Source organism: Mytilus galloprovincialis, chromosome 5, assembly GCF_965363235.1.
Source record: "Mytilus galloprovincialis chromosome 5, xbMytGall1.hap1.1, whole genome shotgun sequence".
Taxonomy (NCBI): Eukaryota; Metazoa; Mollusca; class Bivalvia; order Mytilida; family Mytilidae; genus Mytilus; species Mytilus galloprovincialis.
Window position 1 is genome coordinate 81,904,549 of NC_134842.1, and position 18,095 is coordinate 81,922,643.

Consider the following 18,095-nt stretch of genomic DNA (forward strand, 5'->3'; position numbering starts at 1 on the left):
TTTTTTGAGTTTTTTAAATGAAAAATACACATCCGCAAGGCATTTTTTGACGATTTTTGTCTGCTGTTTTATTTATTTTTCTGAAGAAATGGTAACGCCTTTATCAAGTAACGTTCCGTTGTGTCTGAAATAATAAAAAATCCAATGAAATTCCTGTTTGATATTAATGCAAAATTGATAGAAGCAGACGATATGATCTTTTTCACGGATTCGATTTTTATTACTAGTATATGACTCCTAGGAATTTGACCTTTAACAATAGAAATATTAAAAGAGGCGGAAGATATAAAGGTGACTTTTAAAACTCGTAGATCGAAGTGAATCTAACATAGCCACCTGAGCCTTTTGTCGATGACTATGAGATGTTGGCTTTACTCATTGTTGAAGGCCGTACGGTGACCTATAATTGTTAATTTCTGTGCCATTTGGTCTTTTGTGGAGTGTTGTCTCATTGACAATCATATCACATCTTCTTTTTCGAATAAATATGATTATGTAAAATGGTGAATGAAAATGGGTACTATGTCAAAGGGAAAACAATCCGACTAAAAAGCAAAAAACCGCGGAAGGCCTTCAATGGGTCTTTAACACAGCGAAAAAAAATTGAACACGGAGGCTGGTTTCAGCTTTCAGACTTATCGAATACCACGTAATCAATGCAAGTTTTCCTTACTCCATGCACGAAAATAAGTAACAGCGAGAAAAAAAATGAACCAAAAGTACTAGTAAATACTCTTTGAATAGCTCACAAACCAATCAAGAAAAAGACGAATAACAGTTCACAAAAAAATCAATCCCAAAACAATACACAGACAAAAAAAAAAAAAATGACTGACCAACACAAACCATTATAGCTTAAAGTGAGGGTCATTTAATTTTAGTGCTACGGAAGGTTGAGCTTCTGCTTCACAAGCAACAATATATCATGTAATATAATACAGCGTCAAGTTATACAATCAAGAAACTAAAATCAAACAAGTACGCTTAGTATCTATACAATATACACGAACGATAAAGAGTGGAGAGTTGTCTCATTGACAATCATACCACATCTTCTATTTTTTTTATATCTACTTTAAGGACAGTTCACGTATATCAAGAATCTGACGTTTTCCTTGGAATTGTCTTGCATATTAAGCGTAAGTTTGAACACATTTACTTATTGCGGATTGGGAAACAAGTTAATAAAATTTATATTAATCCCTCTCCACTTTGCGGTTGCGTGTGCGGCCTTATAACAGCATTAGTCTTCTTTTTTTCGAAATCTACAAGGGTGTCTTTAACGTGTACAATATATTGCTCTCGCTTAACACGGGTCAGCCATTTATCGTTCCCTTCCGATGGACTAACATTGTTACTCAAGACCATACTCACAAATGGTGTCAAAGGAGAGCCGAAAATTAGGTCCTTGAATTTTTTCTCCCCGGAACGTGAATCGATCCAGGAACCTTTGTGTTTGTAGTCTGATGCGCATGTCACTACACCACGGCTCTCTAAAGAATTTGGAAAGCTAACATTTCTATGGGAACATTTAGTGTTTTGTGTTTGGTCATATTTTAAAGAGAGGAAAAAGATATGAACGACAGTTCTAATGAAAACGTCAGATTCTGGATAAGAGTGATTTTTCTGTAAGCTAGATACAATCATGTAAACCGCCATATTGGATTGTACTATTATAATAGCAGTATATAATCGAACTAGATCTTTTGCCCAAATTTTCAAATTCCTTTTTTGCAGACATATTTGCAATTTATGTGTAAGACTATTTAATTATGTAAAGAAAAATTAGTGATGTATCTAAATCGTATAACAATACCAAATATTTGGATTTAATAATCATTTTTCAATTTTACCATTTTATGGGAGATAACTCTTATAAAAGAAGTTTTTTTCATGAACAGTCTGTTATTTTGCACGACTTGTAGTTATAAAAAAAACCACGGTGACCCATACCTTTTATTAATCCTTTGAAAAAGGCATAGTTATAAATCTTCATTTTGACAAATTGTAAGAAAATTTATTTGAGGAAATACAAAATGTATATACCGATGACCAACCTTAAACGTATTCTTTACAAATCATTGCGAAACCCCAAAGGAGTTTCTATATCAAAAACAATTCTTCTATATCAAAAACAATTCTGGTGACATGTCTATTATTTAGATATATTCTAGGTACTCATCGTGCTCTGTGTGTGTGAACTAGAGGGCTATATGGTTTTTCTAGACAAAACTAAAATTCATAAATGTAAACATTTTAATTAAAAAAAAAAGTCAAAATAAATAATCAATACTATCACAAATATTTTGAAATGAACACATTTCATGTTAGTATATGATTGAAATATCAGTCCACAGGACTTGACAGAAACGTCCACATACTGTGGAACATGCTAAATTGTCTCTAAACCGGTACGGGAACATCATCAGAAGGAGGATCAGCTGGTGCACTGTTCTCTATTTCCTTTGCTTGGGCGCAGGTATACCCTATGGGTAACAGGAAATGTTGTTCTTCATATTGATAGACATTATCCACACATCCGGTTCTCTTGAGTATCTTTACCTGGTGATGGATCCTCTCACAGCCCTGTTGTCCGTCAGAACCAATACATGTTCGGCATCTGGTGTTGGCGAATTCGATTTGATTGGGATACCTTTCGTTGCTCCAATCAACATCGATAAACCATGGACAGGAACTTCTAAACATCACCGGATAGTTACCCTTGACAAATGTGGAAGGACATTTCTGCTTTATAGCATGTGTATTTGTAAAAGTGTAAAGAAAGTTAAATTCAGCATCCAGATCTGTATACTCGTGTGGTATGAGCAGGCGTTTGAAATCTAGACCACTGTTCAACTTTTCCAAACGTTTTTGTAGATCTTTTGGATCAAGGCACTTTTGATCCCTTATTGCTGCACAGTCGCCCATAGACCAGAAGGCACATATCAGCATCCCAAAAAATAATATCTGAAAAAAGCAAATATATCATTAACATGAAATATCTGTACAATAAGTTGCATTAACAACGGTAAAGTCTTCAAATTAAGATTTTTTTATTATCTTTTTTTTTTCGTGTATAATTTTTTCTGGTAAAAATCATCAGATATGATTAGTATAAAAGTTTGAGGAGTCAAAATATAAAGCATACAAAACAAGAATGTGTTCCAAGAACACAGATGCCCAACTCGCACTATAATTTTCTATGTTCAGTAGACCGTAAAATTTGGGTAAAAACTCTAATTTGGCATTAACATCAAAAAGATCATATCATAGGTAACATGTGTACTAAGTTTCAAGTGGATTGGACTTCAACTTCATAAAAAAACTACCTTGAACAAAAAACTTTAACCTGATATGGGACGAACGGACGGATGGACGAACGGTACGACGAACGAACGAACGGACCCACAGACTAGAAAACATAATGCCCCTCTACTATCCTAGGTGGGGCATAAACATAAAAGCAAACAGTGCCTAAACACAAGATCAACAATCCTCTAGGGTCACCTTTGAATAAATGAGTTGCAACATTAGTTGATGTGCATTTCGGTTTATTTATAACATGTGTAATTGTAAATTAACAAACATGATGCATCGTATATGTCATGGTAATACTTAACACTGCTACTGGTAATTTCATAGATTACATTTATGTTTACTTAGCAAAATTGTTTGATAGAGAATATTTTTTTCCCAACCATGACGGCCTAAATGTGCAGAATAATTTCACTATATAACGTTTAAGAATAATATGAAAGTAGATAAAAATAGTTTTAAACAAAGTATAACATATATAGATATAGGAAGATGTGGTATGAGTGCCAATGAGACAACTCTTCATCCAAGTAACAATGTTTTAACGTATTAAAACCATTATAGGTAAATATACGGCCTTCAACACGGAGCTTAGATTTTACACATTTTAAACCTAATTCAAACATTCAAGAGCTATAAACAAACCCTCGAGGAAAAGAAACGCGTCAATCAACATCCCGACAAGGAATCTACGAGGAATGTACATAACAGAGTGAGATTAGGTTTCCTTTTTTTGTTTGGCGGGAGTTACATTCATGTTTACATGTATATGACAACTACTTATAGGCATTGCTATCGAATTTTCAGTAAGTAACTGCTGTTTATGTTTCCTTGATCATAAGACCGGGGTATTTTTGCTAAGATATTATAGTTCACATTGATACTAGTAATTTTTTTATTAATCTAGCTGTGTCTTCTAATGCAAAAATAGTTACACATGATAAAATCTGTAAATATGTGTCTTTATATAAATATCCGATATAAAAAGGTATATTTGGTTTTATACTCAACTTTACTACAAAGTGTTTTATTGAACAAAATTAAAAAACAAGCAAATAATTCATCTTACATCAAGGTTCCTAACATCCCAGCTATGTTTACTTTCGATTAAATATTTGACGATAAAGGTACTTTAAAACATTAAGTAAAAAATAAGGGGGGAAATGTTTTAAAAGTTCCCTTGATTTACACTTATAGGTTACATGAGCGCAATTATTCCTTTACATTTTACCGGGATTTTTTTTGCCTAAAGATGGTACTCATAATTAAATTTGAGCGGCTTCTAATTAGATAATACAGGATTTTAACTACTTTCAATCGAAAGCTTATCCATTTGGGTTGAAAAAAGACAGAAAATCAAATTCATATTTTACACTTAAGATTGAGAATTGAAAAGAGGGATATGTCAAAGGTACAACAACCTGACCAAAAAGCAAAACACAACTAAAGACCACCAATGGGTCTTCAACGCAACAAGAAAGGTAAAGAAGTATATTCAATTTTCTTCAACTGCATTTTTCATCAAATTTTGCCACACATTGTTTGGCTGTTTTACAAATTGAATGCTGACATTTCTAGTATCAGGAAGTGTTTTTACCCATTTTTTCAGTTAAAGAGTCTTAAAATGTGGAACCCCATGCGAAATGATTTACGAATAGATGCGTTTTTGTAAACTATGGAAAATGTAAAATAACAAAATATACCGAACTGCAATGAAAGTCTCTTATAAAAAGGTTATATACCACCATTGAAACCACTCGTTATCAACAATACTATTTTTACAAATTAAATAATATTTTTCCATACAAAAAAAATGATACACTTTGAGAAGGCGAAACAGGCTTTTGTAGACTGCAATGTTCAGTGAACCTATATAAAATATCTTTTAAGGGAAAATATTGAATACACAAAATATGACGGCTATTATTACTAGCCATAAACCTACCGTAATGACTGTTTTATCAGATGATAAAATTGTCATATGATAAATATGAGAACTGCACTTACTGTTTGAATTTCCATTTTATGTCTTAATGTTTGAGAACTGCTAGTTAAAAATGGTGCAAAGTCGTTACCAGAAGTGTTGAAAACTTAATAATGAATTCATATTTTCGGTTTGTGTTATTTATACTGTCAAATTTATCGGATGTGCATCCTTGTTCTATTTCAAATTATTTTGTCTTTCCCACTGAAATACCATAAAATTTCAAGTTGCAACCATAAATTTGTGATTGAATTACAAAAGAGACTACATGATATATACATGTATATGATAACCATATAACAGAGTAAAAGTCATAATGAGGAAGCTCTGGTCAAGAATACTTTATTGCATACGATGAAATTGGCCCCTATTGGATCTTTCTTTTCTGTTAGACATCATAAGGATGTACAAAGCCATAACATTTATTGGGCATTTTGAGACAACATATCATTTTACTGTGAAACTATTATTAATACCTACGAAATATGACTCTTGTCTTATCATTTGAATTTGTAATTTCAATTTGAAATGTGATAGCACATGTATTGTTAAGGTTTAGAGATATTGCACAGATGGTTAATTTAAACTTTATTAGGGGGACTAAACATCTGTTCATAATAACATTGAGAATTGAAATTGGGAATGTATCAAAGTCACAACAACCCGACTAAAGAGCAGAAGACATCTGAAAGCCACCAATGGATCATCAACACAGCACTAGCACTAGTAACTCCAATCTCTGAAAGAGAGAGTTGTATTTCGGAAGTTAAAATGACGCTCTAAACTACAATCTGAATACCGACCTCCATAGTCTACATTAATATTCGATTTTAAAGGTCCCTTAGAACCCTTCCGACTACGGTTATGTTTGATAAAATCTTCTGATACTATAAGGCAATGTCATAGCCAACGTTTTTAATTGTACAAACAGTTTGAGTTTACATGAAAGTTCATAATTTGATAACATACATATTCATTTTTTGATACAAATAAGGCCGTTAGTTTTTCTCGTTTGAATTGTTTTACAGGGTCATATCGGGGCCTTTTATAGCTGACTATGCGCCATGGGCTTTGCTCATTGTTGAAGGCCGTATGGTGACCTATAGTTGTTAATGTCTGTGTCATTTTGGTCTCTTGTGGATAGTTGTCTCATTGGCAATCATACCACATCGTCTTTTTTTTATATATATATATGACACACTCAGAATGTATGTTCCAACTTCCAACAGACGGAGCACATTAGTAATTCATTGTATTGTTTGTCTATTGTATGATTGTGGTATACATGTGCATTACTTAATAAATAAATTAACATAAGTTACAAATACCATACTGTAGAATAGAGGAATAACAATATATTTTGTAAGTTTTGCCGCTGTACGCGCCAGTTAAGAATTTGACGGTAGCAACTGCAGTTTTATTAGCGACGGCCATTCAATAAATAAAACTGTACTTGACTGTGATTGTCAAATCGAAAAATTGACGGATGCAATTTCATAACTACATAAATCAATAGAACACCTGTCAATCAAACACAGATTATTCTATTTCGCAACTTTGAATCAAATGCTGTATTTTTAGTGTGAAATGATCTAACAACGTCATATGGAGTGTATTTGTCCTTTTTAACGCTACTGTGTCTTGTAGTGATATAAGATGAACAATTAAGGAGCAATATATATTTTTTTTTATTAAAAGTATCTAATTTATATTCTATTTATATAAAAAAAAGTAGTTCTTAAAATATTATAAAGCCATATGACAACTGAAATGGTAAAATGGAAGAATACAAATTTGCAAACTCATTTGCAAGTTCGATGCTTATAAAACGTTGATAAAATTGAGAATGGAAATGGGGAATGTGTCAAAGAGACAACAACCCGACCAAATAAAAAACAACAGCAGAGGGTCACCAACAGGTCTTCAATGTAGCGAGAAATTCCCGCACCCGGAGGTGCCGTTTTCTTATAATCGATAGATAAACCTAATTTCATTGTTTCTTTCTTTCTCTCTGTGTTATGAAGTGATAAGGATGATAAGAATATGATTGTTGATAGATTAAGGTAGTTGACTATTTTTTATTCGTCGTGTTACAGAAACAAAATATTGGTTTGTTTGATTAAATTACATGTTTTACTTTTGCAACATCTTTATTTCATTTAAAAATTTGATATCGTTTCAGCAATATGAAAAAAACCCAAAAGATATTAAAATAATAGAAAGTAAAACTTTGACACCGGAAGTAATTGATACAACTTCTTTGTCATCACTTCTGTTATTAACGGGTAGAGTTTCAAATAAAACATTTAGGAGTGGAGTACTATATCATTTCCATACAATGTTTGCCACATGGTTCATACTTTTAGGTACATAGCAATATGATAACGTGCAATAAATTTGAAGGAAGCAACTCTCGATATCCAAAAAGCCTCCCGCAAAACTTTCGTTTTTTAAATATTAAAACAAAAACTACGGATATATGTACGTTCCATAGACCACAGTGTTGTCATTTGTTCCTCTTTCCTTGTCTATTTGATCGTAATATGTAGGCGAAAAGCAAGTGGCGTACTATTTGGAATTAAAGTACATGAATTTGTTGTGGCGATCATTAACTACTGTCTCGAATCTAGTGCATGCTTGCCTAAGCCAGATTTATTTTGGTTTAATACCCTTAAACTCAGTTATTGCATTGGTGCTTAGCTGTTATGATTCTAGCATCACTAATAAGTCTTATATTAATTAAACAAAATGTACGTTTGCGAAAGTAAATGTTGATGACTATACAAGTCATGTAGTTATGCATGATGACCGAAAGCATATTCTCAATGATGTTTTCATATTTGTCAAAACGCTTTTGGTTTTTATATATCTTCAAGCATTCTGTACTTTCGACTTTCAGAAGCATTGGTGCTTATAGGTATTACAATAATTGTGTATTTATCCTTTATAGTATGTTATAATATAGGGTTATTGCATGAATATTGGGGAATATTGTCCCGAGTAGAATTTTATATTGCACGAGCTTGCGAGTGCAATATATGTTCTACGAGGGACAATATTCCCCAATATTCATGCAATAACCCTTTTATTGTATAGCAATATAATATTTAAAAGTAAAAATTGGTTTAAACTAAGATTTTGTCGTTGATGACGTCATGAATTTTGAAGATTTATTGCACTAGTGCAATATTAGAATTTATTGCACGCTAACTTTTGGTTACTTTCTGTGGGAAATATTATATTGCTATACAATAATACCTCATATAATATAATTTGAAATAACTGTAATTTTTAATATCGAAATGACTTTCTGTAAATGAGTTCATTTAATTTGCTGGTGTCACTACAATGACTTAAATGTTTATTAAACATGCGTGGCCTTGTCCTGCTTTCTGCTCTTTGGTTAAGTTAATTGTTGTCTCTTTGACACATTCCCCATTTCCAATCTTATTTTATATGCAAAGAAATTCGTGTTTTGTACATAAAAGGCTGTTGTTTTTCTCTTTTTTAATGCTCTTAGTTTTTTTTCATGTCGAGCAGTTGGTTTGGCTCATTGTTGAAGACCGTTTGGTTACCTTTTTAATTACTCAAGTATAGATGCATGTAGTTGACTCATAATTTGGTATACTGCCACAATGTTTTGTACACATTAAATAGTTTAACTTGGCATTTTGTGTATTTTCACCTATAAAACATGCTATTCAATTGCCAATAAAATTAATAACACCATTATATTTTTTTTATATTGACATCATCAGCTCGGATGAACATGTCAGCTCGTCCTAGCGTTCTCGCTTAATAATTTTGCTGATACAGTTAGTATCAAAATAAAATGTAATCCTACTATATTTATTCTGGTAGAATAATATATATATATAGTTGTATATGTTGATATTACTGAATTGTGAGTGTATCCTAGTCATTACCCCCTGGGAAAACTTAATTTGGATAAACACAATTTTTTCCATAGTATTATATTGTCTATTAAAACTATATTGTAATAATACCTTATCTTCTAACTATTTTTTTTATGTTTGTTCTCTACCATACAAGAAAATATCCTGTTTTGAGAGTCCCATTTACTGACTCCACCCAAGAATTTCATCAATTTTGGGTTGTCATGTTTAGGATAATAAATATTACTTTTATCTATATCATGTTACTAGGGTACGTGTGTCCTTCCTTTCGGGTGTTAATAACATAGCTTATGGTTAAATACGATGATTATATTGCGGTTGACATATTTTTAGCCATCATAGGAAATATATATTTTTTTTTCCAAAAAAAAAAGTAAAAAAGAAAAATATGTCCGTTTTCTCTACATCCTATGGAAATTCTATTTTTTATGTTTTCGTCTTATATATAAGACAGAATTGTCTTTTCGAATCATTGTGCCATTTGCATACCAGAATAATTTCACCTTCTTTACAACAAAAAATGATTGCGAGACACGTAAGTTATCAAAGACTGTGCAATCTACTACACAGTTGCACATTTTTGTGGCTATTAAGCAAACAACCAACAACTAAAATAAATATACCAGACACAATTAAGAAATTTACATAATTGTAACCATTTACATACATATTGTTTCAGATCGGAGTTGTCCTCCAAATTTCTTTTTGTGTTGTTGGGTAGCTTTCTAATTCATATACAAGATCTATAATTTATTCCAAATCCCGGCAACAGAAAATTGTCACTTCTTTTTTAGGTGTGCATACTTCATATTTAGTTCTATTCTGCATTTATAACATAAAAAATCATACCAGAATTTGATTTCCGTTCGCTTCTATATAAAAAGCTAAATTTGAAAGGATTTTAATGGGCTAATTGCTCATTTACCTATTGTTTAGTAAAATATTTTTAAACATAAATTCACATGCTTTACTTTAAATTTATACAATAAGATATTGAAAGAAATAGTTATTACAAGTGCAGAGTCCGATTTAAAAAAACAACAACATTTGAACAAGTTTATTATAGTATAACATGTAGTCTGTAATAATCTTTCACACCTTTTGGTTTTTCATTCAAACGTTACGCACGCTGTTCCTACAACACCGAGGATTTAGAACAGAATCTTCGCAATTTCCTCCGCAAAACAAAATAAAAATGTTAGCAAATACGAACCAATATTAAAACAAATTCAATATATGTTTTAAATTATGTTTATATAGCTCTTAATCATAAACTAAGTAATATCTAGTATATTTGAGGAATAAAAGAACAAAGTTATGTGAAAAAACGGATGTCCAACGTTACATTAATGAAAAAGTGTTTTAACTCTTATGTATAGTGAACCTATTTCTTATTCTCTGATCTTCTTGAAACTTGGCTGGAACAACGAAGTGTTTCGGTTCTTTGTGGTGTGCAAGCCGTTATTTTGTCAAATTTCATTTGACTCGGTGGCTGCATATTAAGCTGGAATAAGAAAAATGTCCAACGACGTTTTTCGTTAACTCGACGACTGAAAGTGAATTTTATAAGTAGATATAGCGGAAAATTAATAAAAAGAGTTAGACAATAATAACATATACCAAAAGAACAAATATTTGCCTCATTGTTAGTGAGTTCAAATATTGCAGATTCTATAAAATCTGCTCTACACAGTCGTTTTTCAAGCGGTAGCCATTTTGTCCAAGTTGATATTTAATTTTTCAAAGCAGTTAACGCGTATTTTTTAACTGATATTTCAATAAGTTATTTATAATTGATCAAAACAAAAGTTAGATACACGAAGAGTACAAAATGCCAAGATTCTTTTCTTATTAACTTCATATTTGGGTCTTAAAGGAATAAAATGTTTCCACACATTACAAAACGATAGCCAATTTGTCCAAACGTCTTAAAACGTCGAAAAATCCGAAAAACGCTAATTTCCGACGTTACATGTGCTAAAGTTTCAATTAAATGTTCATGATAATAAAAACAAATCGTGTGGTGAAATTTGTAAAAAGATGTTAATGCAATAATGGCTGCCGAAAAAAAAAGAAAAGTGTATGTTGCTATAGACTCTGTCCGGCGACATAGATTCGACACAGGTTAAATTTTTAAATTTTTATTAATCGTTTATAGCTTTTAACGATTTATTCAAAAGAATGAATGGTGAAATGGAAAAAAAAATCTCATTGCATGAACTTCGTTCAACTTTTGAAAGACAAATTGGAGAAACCAAGACAGTCCTCTCAATGTAAAATGCGAATTTTAATTTATGTTGCGGAAGTACTACGAAATAGATCATTTAAAGTCGTCACTTCAGTAAGGTGCATTCACCAATATTAGAAGACTTAATACAAGTCCACGGAATGTTTTACTTGGCGATTTGTCCTGCTAATCATGTTATAACTGTCGTGATGAAAGTCATTCATGTACTAGAGAGGCCGGGACTTTTTGTCAATATAAACTTGTGCATGAAATGGAGATAGTTGAACGACTAATCCCAAACAGCGACACAAACCATTTTATTGAATTAATAAAACCCGGGATTATATTAATCGCTTTTACGGACGATCCAGGAGTAGATTACTATATTTTAAAACGTATATCAGAAGTTAAACAATTTAAGCAAGCAACTTATTAGATGACTTTGGAAATAATTGTCAAGCCAAGGTTCAAGTAACTGATGGGATGTATTTCGACAAATTATGTGCCAGGGAATATACAATTCTATTCAAATTAACTAAGGGTAAAAATGTTTCCATTTACTGCAGAGTGTCAGATATATTTGTATTGGGGTATATTAAGATATAGAAACTTTACAATGACTGATGATATGCACCATGAAAGTTAAACATCCTATGAAAAAAGTTTTGTACATCTAAAAAACATTTTTTTTTATGGAAAACCGTATACATGTACTTCAGTCCCATTTTCCCGTCCTACATTACTTGCGACAGTAATGCATTTTTAGGTAAAATAACTTAAAGGGTGCAGATTATTAAATCAATTTCCACAACTTGAGGTAATTTATGATAAAATGACATCACAAAAAGAACAGAACCAACAACATATAAAAAACGAACAAAACTTTATCGAAAATTAATCGAAGTCAAAAACCCTCTTTGACGCTGCATTTTTAGTGTAACGTCGTGTTGTAGGAACATCGTGCACAACGTTTTTACAGTATCTTTTGTTATTTTCGTAGTGTTTGGAAATAATGGATGTCAGTTATAAGCCTTAACAAATGAAAATAACGAACTCTATTGTCTGATATACCCTCAACATTTAAGAAAAAAAATCATAATAAAAAAATAGATGTCGTACATCGAAATGAGAAACCGTTGTATACATGTATATGACAGCCACTGGGAAATGCTGATAGATGTGTAGTACAAAAAAATGTATATACTTTGAACAAAACATTCATTTCTTGTCTGAACTGATTCATATTCGAATTTTGAATATAATTATGGTATTCACGTTATCATAGTGTGATTGTAATGTTTGTAGACCCATTAAAATAAATTCAACGAACATCTAATTTCCATCGTATCTATTCAACAATAATCAGTTCGTTTAAAAATTAAACATATAATGCTAAAACGTCAGAAATGAGTTCCAAATGTTTCTTGTAAAAATTACAATTGCTTTTGTATGTTTTCAGACTGCCACCTTCTTTCTTCAACTGGTTATTATATTCCTTATGTACCATGACTCTGCATGCAGGAAACGACTCTGTTCAGAACCAGACAATCTCCATGAACGTTTTCTTAGAATAAACAAAGGACTGGACATTAAAAACATTCTAATGACAGACCATCAATATAACAATACCCAGGACATTTATCAATTACAGTTCCTCAGCAAGGCCCATGACATAAGTAGAAAATGTCCATCAACGACATTAAAGGGGGATTACCCGGTCATGTTCCGGTCAACGTGTCCGTGGTTCCTTGATACTGATACTAATAAACATAGATACCCGAAAGATATTATATTTGCCAATACAAGATGTAATAGAGGATGTATTGGTGGGAAGAAAGGACAAGTCTGTGAGAAAATCCAAGTACCAATTAAAGTGTTAGAGCAGACGTGTTGCAAACATCACAAATTCCAATATGAGGAAGTAGAAATACTCCTTCCTGTCGCGTATACATGTACTCAGTTAAAAGAAACAACTCGAAGTATAGAAATTATGTCTCATGGAACGGAAATTCCAATTGCATTATGATTTATTGTCTCGAATTTCAGCAACCTACGGGTGATGTCATAGATCGATACTTAATTTGTCATTAACTTTGTGTTGATAGTTTCATTAGTAGTCTAACATGCTTAATTCTTAGTGTAACGTTTGAGCATAAATTATTTTCCTAACGACTATAGCGTTTGTTGCAGCAATGGATCATAAGAGTCCAACTTATAATCACTACTTATACTCATCTATGTTACATCAGCTCAGATGTATGTAATGTTACGATATCAAGAGAAAATTGGTAATAAAAAAGTCTGTTTATTAGAGTTTAATATCATTTTTGAAGAAATAGGGCTTAAAAAGTAATTCCGGTTTCAATAGGAATTCGTATTGCCAAACATTTTAATTTTCGTACTTATGCTGATCCTACAAATCTGTTAATGTTATTGTTATTTTGCTAGTTTCCTGTACACATCTTACAACGTTAATGTTCTGTAGCGTCCTCAAGACTATTTAAAGCCCTTATTTTAATTGTGTACATTCTGATTCATATCAGTAAAAGATCAATTCAGCTCGGAATGCGCTCAATTAGGCTTATCTGGATACCGATTGTCTGGTAGAATAATCAGTCCCGTGACATACATGTATCTGAAATTGTGGTGTTCACGTGAAAAAGGTCAGAATTTTGATAGTCTGTGCTTTGATTTAAATCTTTTTGGAATCATTGTCTTGTGTTCCGCCTGCATGTCTTCAACAAAAGATATAAAAAAGAATGTTTACAACTTTCCTCACACGAACAAAAAACCGTGAAGGCGACAGTCAATTTAACAAACAAACATGAAGAAACTTCAAAAGGGGCGACTAGACCGGGTTAGCATCTCCTGCTTTGCATTCAACACCCTTGAATTACACATGTACAGAACTTATACTATAAAAACTCTTTATTTGGTAAAGGTAACGTCAAGACTAATTCTTTTTTTTTAATACAATCAATTTTAATATTGAGTTTGAGTTTGTTGTCAATTTCAAAGCTTTTGATTGTTTTTCCATCATTTCATAAGGTTTCAAAAACACATTGGAATGAGACTCTCTGGATTTTGGATTCGAGGCGAATTTTTGTTTAATATATTGTTTTGACACAAGTGTATTATTTAAGATAGTTTATTGACCTGTACACGTCTAATATTTATGTCTTTAGGTTGATGTCTGTTTGACTTATAACCACCGCCACCTTTATTTTTATATAAACAATAACTTATGCATCCTTAAAGAAGCTCTAGAAAGAATGAAGCCTAAACGATATAAAGCAAGAACATGCTGTTCAAATCTGCTGGTTGCAATTTAATCATGATTATAAACATAGAGATAAGAAGATGTTGTATTATAAGTCGAGCATTGAGCGAGGATCCCAGCCTAAAGCCGCGATATAGCCTTTTTGTGCTAATGCGGCGTAAAGCAAACAACAATCAATCAATCAATCAATCAATAAAGCCCCTATTGAATTGTTTTAATGCTGTGTAGAGTCATTACAACTGAAATAATTGCATTAAATATACCTTTTATGATTTCTTTTTATTATATTTTCGTTTTCACCATAGTTTTGGAAATGTGCAACTTGAGATATCAAAACCATATTAAGAAGACCGTATACGATTTGATAATATTGTATCTTTCATGCCAACTGTTCTTCGTCATAATCCATTCAAACTATACAAGGAACAATCCGCATTTTTACTTTTTTTTCTTCAAATATGCGAATATAAGCCTATAGTATAAATAGCAAATTAAATGCGCATTTACAGTTATTTTAAAACAAAATATCGGATTACATAATGTTTAATACTGACAAAACAAATCCACATTCCAATCAAAAATTTACCACACGTGTATATGCAGACACATGGGCTTGATTCATTTTGTCCAATTACAGGGTACATGTTTGACATCATATATGTCGCCTTGGATAAACAATGGGAAATGAAGGGGAAAAGTGGCGGATTTACAACAATTAATATTTCCCCGTACTATGTTACATACTCAACAACACAAGAAACGCACAATTTTCTTGAAGCCAAATGATATAAGTACATATTAAATAATCTACTTCTAGTTTTCTTATTTACCGTTGCAAAACCTTAACGCAAAATAAACGAACAATAATGTTTCTTTTTTACGAGTTTTGAATATTGCTTGATTAATGGTGTTTAACACCACTATCACCACTATCACCACTATTGGCTACACAGAGGCGGTCCATGACTTCTTATCTTTTGTTTGTTTGAACATCTGCATTTTGTGCATGTATCCTATTCAAGATTGGTATTTTCTAAAGTATTTGCTCTCTGACATGACTAACATATAGTCTCTATTTTAGGTAAACATTCGTGTATGAATTAATGATGATTAAGTTTTATTTAGTGATGACTTAGTTGATTGTTGTTTGCCCAACGTCCAGTGGCAATTTTGTCATGACTATTCACATAACTTGTAACAATAGTCAATTTCTGCAAATTGAATTGATCAGAAAGTTTGACAAAAACAAATTTAACGAGAAGGGCGAAAGATACCAGAGGGACATTCAAACTCATAGATAAAAAAACCCAACCTGAAATACCATGGCTAAAAAAAGACAAGTAGAAAAACTATAGTACATAATACACAACATAGATAACTAAAGACTTAGCAACACGAACCCCACCATAAACTGGATAATGTCAGGTCACTATTTTGACCCTTTGAACTATAATATCTGAAGGTATGACACCTCTGTAAAATAACGTCCGTTGTATGAAAAAACACAAGTTTGACGGGATGGATGTTTTGCTTCAAGAGAGGGGTGAAATATACCAGAGCGACAGTCAAACTTATAGATCGAAAATAAACTGACAACGCATGCATGCATGGCTAAAAAAGAAAAAGACAAATAATAGAACACAATACACAACATATAAAACTAAAGACTAAGCAACACGAACCCCACCAAAAACTGAGGGTGTTCAAACTTCTTACTTCTAATGCACACCTATCAAAGTTATGAGGGTAGGTGAAATAGGGCAGTATTTTCACTTGGCAAAAGTACATCTCTCATAGAAGTGGTACTCGCTTTATACGAGGCAGTGGTATCGACTTCTTTTATTCTATACCGGACGTGGATTTGTACGTATACATCCCGCTTACCATAAGGACACCCTTCTTAGACATGATTTTAACTGTTGAATATAAGTCAAGTCAAGATAGTTTAACAGGTTGCCACAAAAACCATACAAATGGTAATGCAAGCACGGAACTTTGTGAGAACTTGCCTTTATGTGCATGTAATCATATTAAGGGGATTTGCATCAAAAAAATTCTTCCTATCATGGCGGTTATCTAATAATCTTTGATTTTCAAAATGACGTCTATATCCAAGTAAAAGACATCAAATGCATGTTCCCTTTTGCATAAAAATTGCTTGTCTTTTATTCAAATTGTTAATTGATTGAGTGAATGAAAGTTTATTTATCTAATTTGAATACAACTTCCGGTCGAATATCGGTCGATCACTAACTTCCGGTTTTAGAAATATCTTACATATGACGCATACCTATATCACGTTGCAAAATGTGTTGGTCTGGTTTCAATTTCCATAATTGAACAAAATGATGTCAATTTTAAATTCAAGACGACCACCGTGAAAAATCCGTAAAATATGTTTGCTACCCTTTTTAATTATTCTTTTCAAAGTACACCATTAAGAACGTACATGTATGTGCCAAATCCTATACTTGTATCACCACGAAGAATGATTTTGTCAAATGGTACTGACCCGTCCCACTAAGAAGACATGACTATATATGACCATGACTTTATTTGCCTAAAGGTAAGATGGCACTCTATGCCCCCTGAATTACTGAATAGTTTAAATGATTTGTGAGTGTAGTCGTTTTCACATAAAAGACGTTGCAGTCAAATAGGTGCTAAAGAACTAAACCTAATGTCATTGTAAAGTTGTTGTGTTTCACTTGTTTAAGAGTATACTACAGATACCCCTTCATATTATGATGTTGCATATAATCCCCCTCAATATAAGTTGATAAGCTATTATCATCTTATGACGAAATAGCAAAAGCTGGTCTTGTTGCCACCCCTATAAAATTGTTATCAGAGAGGAAAGGTTTTCATTCATTGATCATTATAAATGCGAATAATTTATTTTGTTTCAGGAAATCCGCTTTTTTTCTTTATAAATATTTAAATTTCGAAATAGTTTTATTATGAATGAAATATATTTGTGAAAACACATGTACATTGAAATAAGAAACAAATCATCTGCAATGAAAAATCAAGTAAGGCACTTTCGTTTTTTTGTTCGTAGATTGTGTTAATACGCGAATTAATGAAAACATATATATTAACTGCATAATCGGCTTGAAGGGAATGTTTGTTACATAAAACTTACGCCCTTTGTGCAAGATAAAAAGTGTCAAAAGCAAAAACTAAGCAATGTAATCAAATTAATTAGAAAATTTCAAGTGATTAATGACGCACATGCCTTATCGATTGATTATTGTAAGTTCGTTCATACAATTGTTGAAAACGTATATTTTAAATCTTACTAATACCTAAACAGGTACTTGCACTAACTTTTTTAATATCAGAAGACGACATTCATCATTTATATATTTC

The 18,095-nt window shown here is 32.1% G+C and overlaps 1 protein-coding gene across 1 annotated transcript; it reads left to right on the forward strand.

Moving 5' to 3' along the window:
* Positions 1–12,902: 12,902 nt before the first annotated feature.
* LOC143074770 (interleukin 17-like protein) lies at positions 12,903–13,674 on the forward strand. The gene has a single exon (XM_076250055.1). The coding sequence runs from the start codon at positions 12,942–12,944 to the stop codon at positions 13,467–13,469; it is 528 nt and encodes a 175-aa protein (XP_076106170.1). The 5' UTR covers positions 12,903–12,941; the 3' UTR covers positions 13,470–13,674.
* Positions 13,675–18,095: the final 4,421 nt, after the last annotated feature.

Coding starts and splice junctions, on each gene's coding strand:
- LOC143074770 (XM_076250055.1), top strand. CDS start 12,942: ATGTACCATGACTCTGCATGCAGGAAACGACTCTGTTCAGAACCAGAC.